General features: G+C 54.6%; 1 protein-coding gene across 1 annotated transcript in view; it reads right to left on the reverse strand.

Annotated features, from left to right (window-relative positions):
• Positions 1–10,055, reverse strand: part of CNNM4 (cyclin and CBS domain divalent metal cation transport mediator 4) — a 36,368-nt gene extending 26,313 nt beyond the window's left edge. The window contains exon 1 of the mRNA XM_060117495.1: positions 8,639–10,055. Coding sequence (XP_059973478.1) covers positions 8,639–10,040 — 1,402 coding nt within the window. The 5' untranslated portion in view covers positions 10,041–10,055. The remainder of the gene's footprint in view (positions 1–8,638) is intronic.
• Positions 10,056–12,594: the final 2,539 nt, after the last annotated feature.

Raw genomic sequence — 12,594 nt, forward strand, 5'->3', positions numbered from 1 at the left:
GTGTCAACACCAACGGGGGTACCTTTTGGATGGTAATAACAATAATTTTTAAAACCGCTGACATTTATTGCACGACAACATGGTGCCAGGCGCTGGGCTGAGCCCTGGACGTACCCTGCCTCGGTCTGTCCTCCCCACAACCTCCAGGTTGGGTGTGTCACTCACGTGGACGACCAAATCACCAGCCACCAGAGAGCAAGTTCTCTGAGCCCAAAAGTCAGTCACTATTTTGAGCCTTTTACAAAATAAACTCCACTGCACAGGCGTTTGCTCCCTTTTTAAACTTACTCTCGAGAAAGTTTGATGAGAGACGGACATACATTTAAAGCAGGACTCTAGGTGACTGTGCATATGTGCGTGTGTGTGTGTGTGTGTGTGTGTGAGAGAGAGAGAGAGAGAGAGAGAGAGAAGAGAGGGAGCGCCTGCCTGGAGTGGATAAATGTGTGTGTCTGTCTGCCGGTGGGTGTGGGTAAGAGTGTGTAAAAGGATGCCTGAGTGTGTGTGGGATTGAGCCTGCCTGTGTGTGAGTGGGTAGGTGGGTGCGTATGTATGTGTGTGCGTGTGTGGACGTGGGTGTGGATGTAGGTGTGGGGTCGCGTGTGTGCGTGTGTGGACGTGGGTGTGTGTGGGTGTGGATATAGGTGTGGGGTCATGTGTGTGAGTATATGGAGGTGGGTGTGTGTGGGTGTGGATATAGGTGTGGGGTCGTGTGTGGACGTGGGTGTGTGTGGGTGTGGATGTAGGTGTGGGGTCATGTGTGTGCGTGTGTGGGGTCGTGTGTGTGTGTGTGTGTGTGTGTGTGTGTGTGTGTGTGTGAGTATGTGGAGGTGGGTGTGTGTGGGTGTGGATGTAGGTGTGGGAGTGAGGCTGCCTGGGGCGGGGCAGGGGTGGGGGGAGGCTTCCTTCCAACCAAGGCTCCTGGCTGCCAGCTGGCCAGAGACCAGGGATTCCAGAGAGCCCGGCGAAACCAGTCTTTCGAGAACCCTGCCCAGGTCACCGTAAATAGGCCCTGCAGCAGGGAAGAGACTCTGGCTGTAACCTCTGGGGAATGCTCCAGCAATCCCAGGTTTAACCCCCAACAAAACAGGCTGGCCGCACACCCGAGCCCTCTGGGCTCACCGTGTCAGCCACAGAACGCAGCCCAGCCCTCAGTCTGTGGAAATCCTCCTAGACGCTCCTCCTAAGAATCCCAGGGATAAAAAGGGATTTCACTTTTTATCAGAGGAGAAATCTGAAGAACCGATCTAAACTGTGTTCCAAAAAGCAGAGCACAGAATTGTACGTAGACAGTGATTTCAATGTGAAAACACGTAAGGGCAGCTAGTGAGAGAGAGCATGGCTGTAAAAATGTAAATGATTTTGAGCCTGTTGCCTTGTTACAAGATTTTTTAAAATAAAAAAAAAAGATTAAATTTCTAAAAAGTTATCAAAGTAAATTAAAATATTAAAAGTGCTTCTTGGGGCTTCCCTGGTGGCGCAGTGGTTGAGTCTGCCTGCCGATGCAGGGGACACGGGTTCATGCCCCGGTCCGGGAAGATCCCACATGCCGCGGAGCGGCTGGGCCTGTGAGCCATGGCCGCTGAGCCTGCGCGTCCGGAGCCTGTGCTCCGCAACGGGAGAGGCCACAGCAGTGAGAGGCCCGCGTACCGCAAAAAAAAAAAGGGGCTTCCCTGGTGGCACAGTGGTTGAGAGTCCGCCTGCCGATGCAGAGGACACGGGTTCGTGCCCCAGTCTGGGAGGATCCCACATGCCGCGGAGCGGCTGGGCCCGTGAGCCATGGCTGCTGAGCCTGCGCGTCCGGAGCCTGTGCTCCGCAACGGGAGAGGCCACAACAGTGAGAGGCCCGCGTACTGCAAAAAAAAAAAAAAAGTGCTTCTTTCTAAGTCACAGACTTCTGGATTGTTTGGTTTTGATTTTTGCCTGTTTTCAAAGGTTCTGATAATGATATGTAGGTCTTTTTAATTAACATTAAGGAAAAGAAATTCCATAATAAATGGAACCGGAATACAGTAAGTAGTCCAGAATCCAGTCTATGAAATGAGCCAGGAGTCCTTTCTGTAGCCACAAAGTCTTTTACAGCTGGATGTCCTGGGACGCTCAGGTGTGATGAGAGGGGTAACCCGAGGTTCAGGACAGGAGAGCACCCTGTCATAGGGCAGCTGTGCCCAGTGGCAGATGGAGGGGCTCGGAGAACAAGGGGGGAGGCCTGGATCTAACGGCAGCAACAGCACCAGGAAGCTGCTCCCCGTCCTGTTAGCTGAGGGCCACCTTGGGCACCTCTAGGAAATTCCATAAGCCTCACATCCTCCTGGCAAGTTCTGCTGAGGAGCTCAAAACTCCCTGAGGCCAAAGGAAGGCAGAAAGAGAGAGCCAGGCCTAGGACAGGCAAGGCAAGCTGTCCCTCCCCGCAGGCTGGGCGGAAGGAACCAGGGGGCTCCGCTAAAATCAATCACCAAGTCAGCGACAGAAGGGACCGGTCCACCCTCCCCCTCTAGGCACACTCCCCTCTACGAGAGTGTCTGATAAACAGGCTTGCGGCCCCTGCCCTCGAGGAGACAGACTGGCAGGAAAACGTCATGCGAGGCACCGTTCCTTTCCCTCAAGGATATCCTAGCTGTTCAGTTACCTGGCTCATCAGTACGACAGCACTACCTCGGGAGACGGGCACACAGTGGTGGCACCTCCCAGCCCCTCTGGAAAGGGCTGAGAGGCGCTCACAAGATGCAGAAGCCGTTTCCCGCAAAGTTGGCACCAAGGACTGAGCAGCTCAGGTCTCACCCTGTGGTCTCGTCCACGTGCCCCCAGAACAAGAGGCACAGACGTGCAAAGTGCTGTGTCTGTTCCCCCTCGAAGATCCAGCTGAAATGTCAGATTTCTACTGACAAGATAAGCAAGGCTCGGGCTTCCGGAGGGGCCCCTGCCCCCTATCCATTTCTCCTGCAGGACACAGGAGAAGTGTGGTTTTGTGTTTCTGTGCACAGTTTTCAATATTAAACATCTGTCCAGTGCCTCCTGTCCTGACCAGAGAAGTCCAGGAAAACTCTAGAGCTGGTCTGTTGAATTAGAAATACAAGACTTTTGACAAGTAAAGATCTACGAAGCTCTTATTAGGGCCTGGCTGTAAGGCAGAGCCTTCCAGTACACAAATAATAGCTTTAGGAAGAGATCTGTAAAGAGAAGACGGGTGAGGTGCTCCCAGCTCTGGCTCCTCTATGGAAGCTGGTGCACAGGCTGCACACGTACCACAGTGAAGAGAAAGTGAGCAGCAGCCTGGCCAGTGTTTTGTCAGTTGCCCTGCTGGCATCTCTGCACCGACAGGCAGCTCCTGTCACTCGCTCAGATATACTTGCCCCCGGGGAAGCTTCTTGAGATCAGATCACCAGCTCAGCTCAAGAGTGTTTCCAGGTGGAGCTGTCCAAGATCAGGTGTAGAGCTGCCTTCGCTCTCCACTCTGGAGGCCGCCCTCTCCCAGAACCTCGTGACCACTGTCCCATCCCACAGCTGGGCTCAGCACTCGCCCTATGCGACCTCCCCAGGAGGCTCCCCAAACCAGGCCTGCGTGGCTCTTTCTCATCTCGCCAGGGAGCCGCTGGGGCCAGGCTGCTCCGTGCCTCACACGCTCTGCCTGCTCTCAGCTGGCTCCCAAACCTTTCAGCCGGGTCCCCGCCTCACTCCCGAGCCCCACGTGGCACTCCCCCTGCATACCTGCCTGGATGGACTGCACCCTCGTGCTGCTTGGGGTGGTCCAGGGCCAGCAGCACGGGCATCATCTGAGAGCTTGTCAGAAAGGCAGACCCTTGGGCCGCACCCCAAACCCACTGAGTTCTCATCTGCGTTTGAACAGAATACCTAGGCAGTGGGACATTCGTTGAAGCGCCAGATGCTCCGGTGCACACAGTGCTGGGCACAGAAATCTGATAAAGGGTGACACCACCGTTATTATTTAGCACCACCCCTCCCTCCGCCCTCACCAAACTGGCTCTGTTCCCTACTCTGCCCACTCCCCATCCTCAACTTGAATCCCGGGCAAAAACCTCAGATGTTCACCACTACTTCCCACCGCGACTCCAACATCTCCGTAATAATCACTGGGCCCTGTCATTCTGACTGCAGAAGCGTCTGGAGGCCTAGGCTTTCCCGGGTCCCACCGCGCCTACCTGTCTCCCTGGTGGACAGCGGCTGCTGTGAACAGGGCTGTGTTAGTCCTCTGACTCCCAAAAGCTAGCACACCGTCTGACACACAGGCTTCCAAAAGTTAGATGTTGGTTGAACAAATGAAAAGAACAAGCAGGTGGAGGGAAATAAGATACTTAAGGTGCGCCAGACGGGAGGAACCCAAAGCAAATGCAAAAATTATGCAGTGTTCTGTCCAGCCTGTATAAAGTTGTTTCAGGAATAATATTAAGCAGGCGGGGAAAATGTGATGTGACATAGCTGGAAATATGGGAGGAGTTCTCAATGAAAGTATTTCTAGCTTTTTCCCTCCAAAATATAACTCACTAACTGTCTATGTATGAGGAGCAGTAATAGGTGCAAGGTTACCCCAGGGGTCGGTGACCAAAGACTAAAGAAGAGCTGAATGGGGCTTCCCTGGTGGCGCAGTGGTTGAGAGTCCGCCTACCGATGCAGGGGACACGGGTTCGTGCCCCGATCCCGGAAGATCCCACATGCCGCGGAGCGGCTGGGCCCGCGAGCCATGGCCGCGGAGCCTGTGTGTCCGGAGCCTGTGCTCCGCAACGGGAGAGGCCACAGCAGTGAGAGGCCCGCGTACAGCAAAAAAAAAAAAGAAGAGCTGAATGCCTGGGAGGGGCAGGAATGCCCCAGAGGGAGGGGAGGGAGGGGCACAGCAGAAGCTGGAGGGGGAGTTTCAATGAGGGGCGGAGCTTCCAAACTCTCAAGTGGAGAGTTCATTCATTACTGTGCTTCCAGAGTCTGGGGGAGCATCTGTGGTGAAGGAAAAACACAGCAGGGCCAGGAGCAGCCCAGGGAAGCCTCGTTTTAAGATTTCGAGCTGTAACCAAACTCAACCCAAACTCCCAGGACTGCGAACATTCTAGACGAAGTTTAAGTGGAAGGACCAAGGTTCAAATTGCAGGAGCCTCTCAGTGGCCTCACAGCTCTCACCAATTAGCGGGTCTTACTCCTGAGGGCCTGCAGCACCAGGCGTCGTGTCTTGCACATAGCACGGGGTTCAGGAAACAGTGCCAGCTGCCCTGAGTTGGAAGGCAGAAGCGGCTGGGAAGCTGTTGCTTTGGTCCCTAGGCGAAGCTCAGCGCCCCCAGGCCTGCAATGACTCTCTGAGCCTGTCTCTAAGTGTGTAGGCGTGTATTCATGACTCCCACTAATGAGTGAAGCCAGGTCAGCTCCTGATGGTCAAAGACCACTTATTCGCTGAGAACCTGAGGCACGGGAAAGGAGAACCAAGGCTCCACACTCTGCTTCTCAGTCCCTGATCTGAACCTCTGATACATGTGTCACTGCAGGAGCACCTCCTGGCTTTCTTGGGGCAGCTGGAAGTGTCAAGTCCCTGGATAACAGCACAACACACCCATTTTCCTTTAGCCCTTATCAGCTCGTCAAAATTCTAACACTTCTGGAATGCGGATAATTCTCTCTCAAACCTGACAGGTCATTAGTTCATTCAGTGACTTTTTATTGAGGTCTTACTATGTGCCAAGAACCATGTTACGTGCCAGGGGTATATTGGTGAACAGAACTTAGGGCCCTGCCCTTTGGAACTTACATTCTAGAGGGAAGAGACAGACAATAAAAAACAAAGTAAACTGGTAAATTGTACAGTTGTTAGAAAGTGATATGAGAGAAAGAAAAATGAGCACAGGGTAGGTCAGGGTGGGAAGGGGGTTCCAGTTTTAACTAGGGTGACAGGAAGGCCTCACGGAGAAGGTGACGTTGAAGCAGACCTGAGGGAGGGGAGAGTGAGCCATGCAAAGTCTGGGAAGAACATTCCTGCCTGAGGGAACAGCCAGGGCAAAGGCTCTAGGGTGGGAGTGCCCTCAAGGCCAGCAAGGCTAGCAGGGCTTGCCAGAGAGAGCCATTCGCTTGTTGCTCATTCACTGGTTAACAAACATTTACTGTTAATTTCTTCTGCTAGCAACTGAGTGGAGAAAACACTAATAAGGCATGATCCCAACCCTCAAGGAGCTTATAATGCTGGTGGGTAAGGTGGAGATAAAATGACCTTAAAAGAGGATTACACCCGCAGCAGCGGAAAGACTCTGGCAGAATTCAGGACCCTCACCCAACTTGGAGGTGCCAAAGGGTCCCCTGAAGCGCAGAAAAGACCCTCGGCTAGACTAGGCAGGCACCCTGGCCCTGATTTTGGTGCTGCTGCTGACGCTGGCTGTGTTAACCTGGCTTGTTGGGTTTTCTTAGCGAAAAAAGAAGCCTTCCAAACACCAGATTTGTAAAGAAAATCCTTTAAGTTGCAGGTGTACACTAAGCGTTTGCCGCGTCCTGGAGGGCCTTAGACTGAAAAGGTAGATGCCAGATGGAAAGACCTGGCCGAGGTCACACTGCGGGGAGCCCAGCATGGCAACGAACAAGGAAGTGATGGTGTAACACCCCGGGTACGTTCACTCGGGGTGACCATCCCTCACACTTGCATCTCCAGGGCCTCACACTGCACAGGGCAGACTGTGCCTGTGTTTCCATGGAATTACCAGCACCCCCTCCAGGCCTCAGTCTCAGGCTGCAAGCCTGTTAAGGAGGAGAGTCCAGTGGACTAAAATGTGCATCTGCAGAGCCCCACTCAGCAGTGCTCTGGCCTGAGAGATGCTATAGCTCCGCTTCCTCAGCTTCAGGAAGCGGTACTTTTTTTTTTTTTTTTTTTTTTTTTTTGAGTCCAAAGGTGGCCCTGCCAAGACCCAGGAAGCTCCCACCCTGCTGATCAGGGGCTGAGAAGCCTGACCAAGCCAATCCATACAGGTTGGATCCAGATGCGGGTTGAAGGAGGCAAACGTGCTTGTCGGGCGTGTCACCAGCAACAGTCCCAAAGACCATCGAGGTGGTAAGGAGGAAGCTGCCCTGGAGAGTCCTAACCCGGTTCCCGACCAAGCAACATGGGAGAGGAGGTCCTCTGGGCCTAGAGGCTGCAGGGTGGGATGGGGCACAAATCCTCAGTGCTCTTCTGTTCAGACTCCGAAGCTCCCCCCAGGCTGTGCCGTCACCACGGGTCCCTCTGCAGTGAGACGACCTTACTGGGCTGTCTCCCACTGAAGTCCTCCTCAGCTCTGACGCTGAGATTCAGTCTGCCAAACTGAAAAAGGGAAGGGACCTGGCCCTGACCCTGACCCCAGCATCCTTGCCAGGCCAGCTCCTCCCAAACCCACTCCATCACCCACTGATCCAAGCCAGTTCAAGCTCTCCTCCACTCTCGGTTCCAGAAATGACTGAAAAGGGTCTGGGCGCTTGCTCCCAGCTAGAAGCTAGAAGCCCCTCAGCCAGAGGGAGTTCCACCAACGGGAAACAGCAAAGTCCCCAGGTTTAGGATAAGGTCCCTCCCCCTCTTCCTCCTTTCCTTTATAAAGACCTTCCCTTTCTGCCTCCTCTCTCCCTTTGGCCTAGGAGGGTTTTACTCCATAATTGGTTTGTTTACTGTCACTCTGAAGGCTTTGGAGTGGCAGAGGTAGGAGAAAAGTTTTGTTGGAAGTAAGGAAAGGGGTGTGTGCCCTGAGCTCTGAGGCTGGTGAGTAAACCCTCCCAGTGTCTCTCTTAACTACCTGAAAATTGGCCAAGAACCCGTGTGAGAAAAAAACACAAGGCAACGCAAGGCCCGCTGAAGATTCCCAGCAGACCACAGGAGGGAAGCTTCTGTTTGGCGCCTGGGGAAGACAGAACAGTAACCAAAACTTGATCGGCTTTTGCTTCTGCTGAAGAGTCGAAAGCGTTACTTGGCATTGTTCTGGGCGGGGAGCCAACTAGAGCCCTCCTAATTTGGCTTCCGTGGGCCACGAGCTCCAGTGACACTGTGCCCCTGCTCCAAAACCTTCCATAGCTCCAAGCTTCCAGCAAGCTGACTGCCCTGACTTTCAGGCTCTTCCTGAGGCCCCGGATGGCTCAGTCTCTCCCCCACTGACCAGTGATCAGCAGAGCCTGTACCCATGGGAACAGGACCACCTGCTGGGCCACAAGCACATCCTTTGCTCCCCAACTCAGCTTCTCTGCTCGAGGGGTTCCCTCTGCCTCAAGTACCAAGTCTCCCCACCTTTCAAGGCTCTCCTCAAACGTTCTCTCCCCTGTGAAGGTTTTCCCAGTTCCCCGGCCCCTTCCCCACCCGACCGCAGTGAGACGTGCTGGCTCCGGTTCCTTGCCCTAATCTCCATGCCCTGGTGTTGGCCTCTTTTGAGGCATTAGCTTCCCTCTGTCTGGCTCCCATGTGGGTGAGTGTGTCTTGCTCTGCTTTGATTCACCTGAAGCACAAAGCACAGTTCCTGGCAGACAGCAGACGCTTAAGAACTGTTTCTGCTGCCCTGAGTACCATTCACCTCAGAGGCATAGGAGGTGCTGAGCAAAGGGACACTGAGTCACGCGAATGGAACGCTAAGATCAGCAGACACAAACCAGGCAAGGATGCGCGCGACACCACAAAGAGCGAAGTGGGAGCTGCATCAGGCCTTACCCTTCTTGAACTCCTCCAGCATGGCATCCAGCTTGGTATCATGGAAGACGAAGTGCACTGGGTGGTTGTAGAAGCGGGTGATGGTCTTGAGGGGGGTGCAGTCATCGGGGTCCACAAAGGCCAAGTCTTTGACGTAGAGAATATCTACGATGTTGGATTGCTCGTCTTCATACACGGGGATGCGCGTGTAGCCGCTTTCCATAATCTCCGACATGGTGTTGAAGTCCAGGATGGCATCGTTCCGGATCATGAAGCAGTCCTGGAGCTGGGTCATGATATCCTCCACCGTTTTGGTCCGGAGTTCCAGGGCACCCTGGATCATGTTCAGCTCCTCTTTCACGAGGTCATTGTAGGGCTCCGTCACCTTCAACATCTCCATCAGCTTCTCCCGATTGTAAACGGTGCGGATCTCCTGACCCAGGAAAAAGTCCAGGAGCTTGCTGATGGGGAAACTGAGGGGGAAGGTGAGTAGCATAAAGAATTTGGTGAGAATGATAGTGTTGGCGCCCACAGCCAGCCCATGTCGGGAGCACAGGGCCTGAGGCACAATCTCCCCAAAGATGACAATGCCTATGGTGGAGAAGGCCACGGCCACCAGCCCAGACCCGATGAGGTTATCTACAAGGATGGTGAGGGAGGTGTTGACCAGCACGTTTCCCAGGAGCAGGGAGCAAAGCAAATAGTTGCCCTTGCGTCGGATGGGCTCGATCTTGCGGGCATAGCGCCTCTCCTTCTGAGTGCCACAATTCTGCACGATGCGCAGCTCCATGGGGTCCAGGGCCATAAGCCCCAGATTGAGGCCAGAAAATATGCCCGACAGCACTAGCAGCACCAAAATGAGGAGGATGTGCAGCCAGAGGGGCAGGAACCTCCCAGCCTCCTCCACCATGAAGAGCAGCGAGTCCTTGTCCGTCCACTTCTGCCAGGGTCCGTCCACGCCGGCCCGGGTGCACAGCGCATACAGCTTCATGTTCTCGCTCCTCCGGAGAAACTTGGTGAACACCACCAGCATCCCGGACGTGTCCCCGCGGCTCACGTTGACCAGCTTCTGGACGACCAGGTCCTTGGTGAGCTCGGGGCAGCTGGTGGAGTTGTGGATGGTCTCGGCGTTGTCCACCTCGGTGAAGGAGATCAGGTTGCTGGAGAAGGAGCCCAGCCTCTGGCCGTACAGCCTCAGGTTCACCGTGCTGCCCTCGGACACGAAGATGATGCCATCCGAGTTTATCCCACACGATTTGTTGCAGCTCGCCAGCCTCATGCCCAGGATCGCGCTCCGCTGGGGGTCGCCCTGGCCGCGGGCCCCCCGCGCCCACAGCAACACCAGCAGCACCGGCGCCACCAGGAGGAGGCGCCCTCGGGCCGGCCCGCCGCCCGGGCGCCCGCCCCCGCCCACCGGCGCCATGTTGCTCCGGCTCGGCCGCCGCCGCTCCCCGCGCCCCTCCGCGCAGCCCCTCTCACGCCGCAGCTCCTGCCGCTCCGCCGCCGCTGAGCCAACTGCCCGGGCCGCCTGCCTGACGTCAGGTCAGCGGCCCGCCCGCCACGCCACGCCACGCCCCTCATTTGCATGGGAGGCCCCGCCCCTGGCGCACAGCTCCAGCGCCCTCCCTTAAGGAGGTCCGGCATTTAAGGTGGCGCAGCGTGGGAGCGCGGGAGCCGCGGGCGAGCGCAAGCCCCGCCCTTCTCCTCGCACGCCTTTCCGCTCTCTCGGCGGGTCCCTCTCTCCTCCTCCGCGACCTGATCTCTCGACCACGTAGTTCCTCTTCCGCAGCCCAGACTGGGCTTGGTTGCTGGGCTCTTTCCCCATCCCCAGAAATCTGCAGCTCGGGCGGTGGCCCTTCTCTGCAAGAACCTCTCGGAAGCAGCACCGCGTTGTGCTCGGGCAAGAAAATTGATTTTCTGCTATGAAAAAGGAAAAGGAGAACCTGAGGGCATAGGCCTGAGGGAGGTCTTCAAGTCCACCGGCATTGTTCTGGAACTGCCGGGGGTTTTGCCCACCTTGTCCCAAGACCAGAAGTGGGTTCCCCAGGCCCAGGCCCGAGGTCTCCTTCGGGGGCCAGTGGAGGGAAAATCTGGGGAACTGAAGCTGTAGGATGTACCCACAGATAGAAGGGCCAGGGTCTAACCTGGGCTTATCTCCTGTCGTTTCCATTTAGGACACAAATATTGAGCACCTACTACGGTCACTTGTTCCAGGCGCAAAGAGTACAGCAGTGAATGAGCCAAAGTTCCTGCCCCCTGGAGTTTGCAGTCTAGGATAGAAAACCGGCAATAAACAAACACATACATAATATTTTTTTAATCTTCCCAACAACCCTAAGAGGTAGTGTTATTATTTCCATATTACAGATGAAGAAATTGAGTCTAGGCACAAATCAGAGTCCACCCAGACTGTTATCTTAAGAGCAGGTCTGTGTGACTTCGGGTAAGGCAAGTTGGAATGTCTCTCAGCCCCATTTTCTTCATCTGTAAAATGGGGATAAGAATGATAACACAGCACCATTCCACTAAGCTTGTGGGAACAGCTGGCCTAGGCACTGAACAGGACAGAACAGCTCTGTGAATGTTCTTTGACTGTGCAGCTGTTGTTGTTATTGTTGCTGTTATTATCTGCCCTCCTGGGACCAAACCCCTAACCCCAAATTGTGGTGACTGACCCTGGGGCAGCTAGCTGCCTGTGGAAACAAGCTGAGACGCGCAGCACCAGGCCCAGCCCCGAAATGACTGCTTCCTGGGCGGCCCTACCTCGATGTCAGTCGGCAGCTATGAATTGAGCACCAAGCACTCAGGGTGTGTGGGGGGAAAGACCAACCGCAGCTGCCATCCAGTTAGGGAGAAGGAGAGAGACAGACAAACATCCTTATAATTGCAGAGGTGCGCTGACAGGAGGATCGGGTACCAGGTTGACCACTGGGTCTTGGAGCAAGTTTTTTCCCAGCCCTGGAGACAGAATCCATTTCACTCTCTCCCTGCAGAAGCACTTGTGTTTATTTTTATTACGGTATACTGTTTGCCAATAAAAGCAACAATCAGTACCAGCCGGAAGGAGACTAAACAGAGAGGAACAATAATATAGTGTTTTAGGAGGAGGTGTGGTGGCAGAGGCCTGATTCAACTAAGCCCTGTTAGCAGGGGTAGAGGGTGCTGTGTGCTAGGCCAGCCTGAAGCGACCCCTTGCAGGTGCCTCACTTCATATTCCATAGTGAGTGTGCAGCCTGCCAGTTTTCCAGAAAACAGGAGCCTCAGATGGGCATTGGCCAACACAGAATAAAAGCAGAGGGCTTCCCTGGTGGCACAGTGGTTAAGAATCTGCCTGCCAATGCAAGGGACACAGGTTCGTGCCCTGGCCCGGGAAGACCCCACATGCCGTGGAGCAACTAAGCCCGTGAACCACGACTACTGAGCCTGAGCTCTAGAGCCCGCAAGCCACAACTACTGAGCCCACATGCCACAACTACTGAAGCCTGCGCGCCTACAGCCCGTGCTCTACAAGAGAAGCCACAACAATGAGAAGCCCGTGCACTGCAATGAAGAGTAGCCCCTGCTTGCCACAACTAGAGAAAGCCCGCGCACAGCAGTGAAGACCCAACACAGCCAAAAAGAAAGAAAGAAAGAAAGGAAGGAAGGAAGAAAAGCAGAAAGCAGAACTTTTGACCAGCTGTTCCCTCCCATGTCCACTGACCAGCATGAGCCACCTACATCACCTCGGAGCAAACCCAGCTCTCAGGGATGCTTCTGCCCTCATCTCTTTCCAGCCGGCTTTAGGATCAGTGCCCTCTCCCACGGTACTTAGAGACTTTCCCATTCTATTATCGACCCACTGGCTATTTTTATTTTGCCCTTTTCAGACTATCTGTACTCAGAAGCATTCTATGCATGCCCTGAGCCCAATGACAGAAGCCAGCAAAGGGAAAGAAAAAATAAATTTTCAAGATACTTGGGTTAAAAATGCCAGAGCA

This window comes from Mesoplodon densirostris, chromosome 14 (assembly GCF_025265405.1).
Source record: "Mesoplodon densirostris isolate mMesDen1 chromosome 14, mMesDen1 primary haplotype, whole genome shotgun sequence".
In the NCBI taxonomy this organism is placed as follows: Eukaryota; Metazoa; Chordata; class Mammalia; order Artiodactyla; family Ziphiidae; genus Mesoplodon; species Mesoplodon densirostris.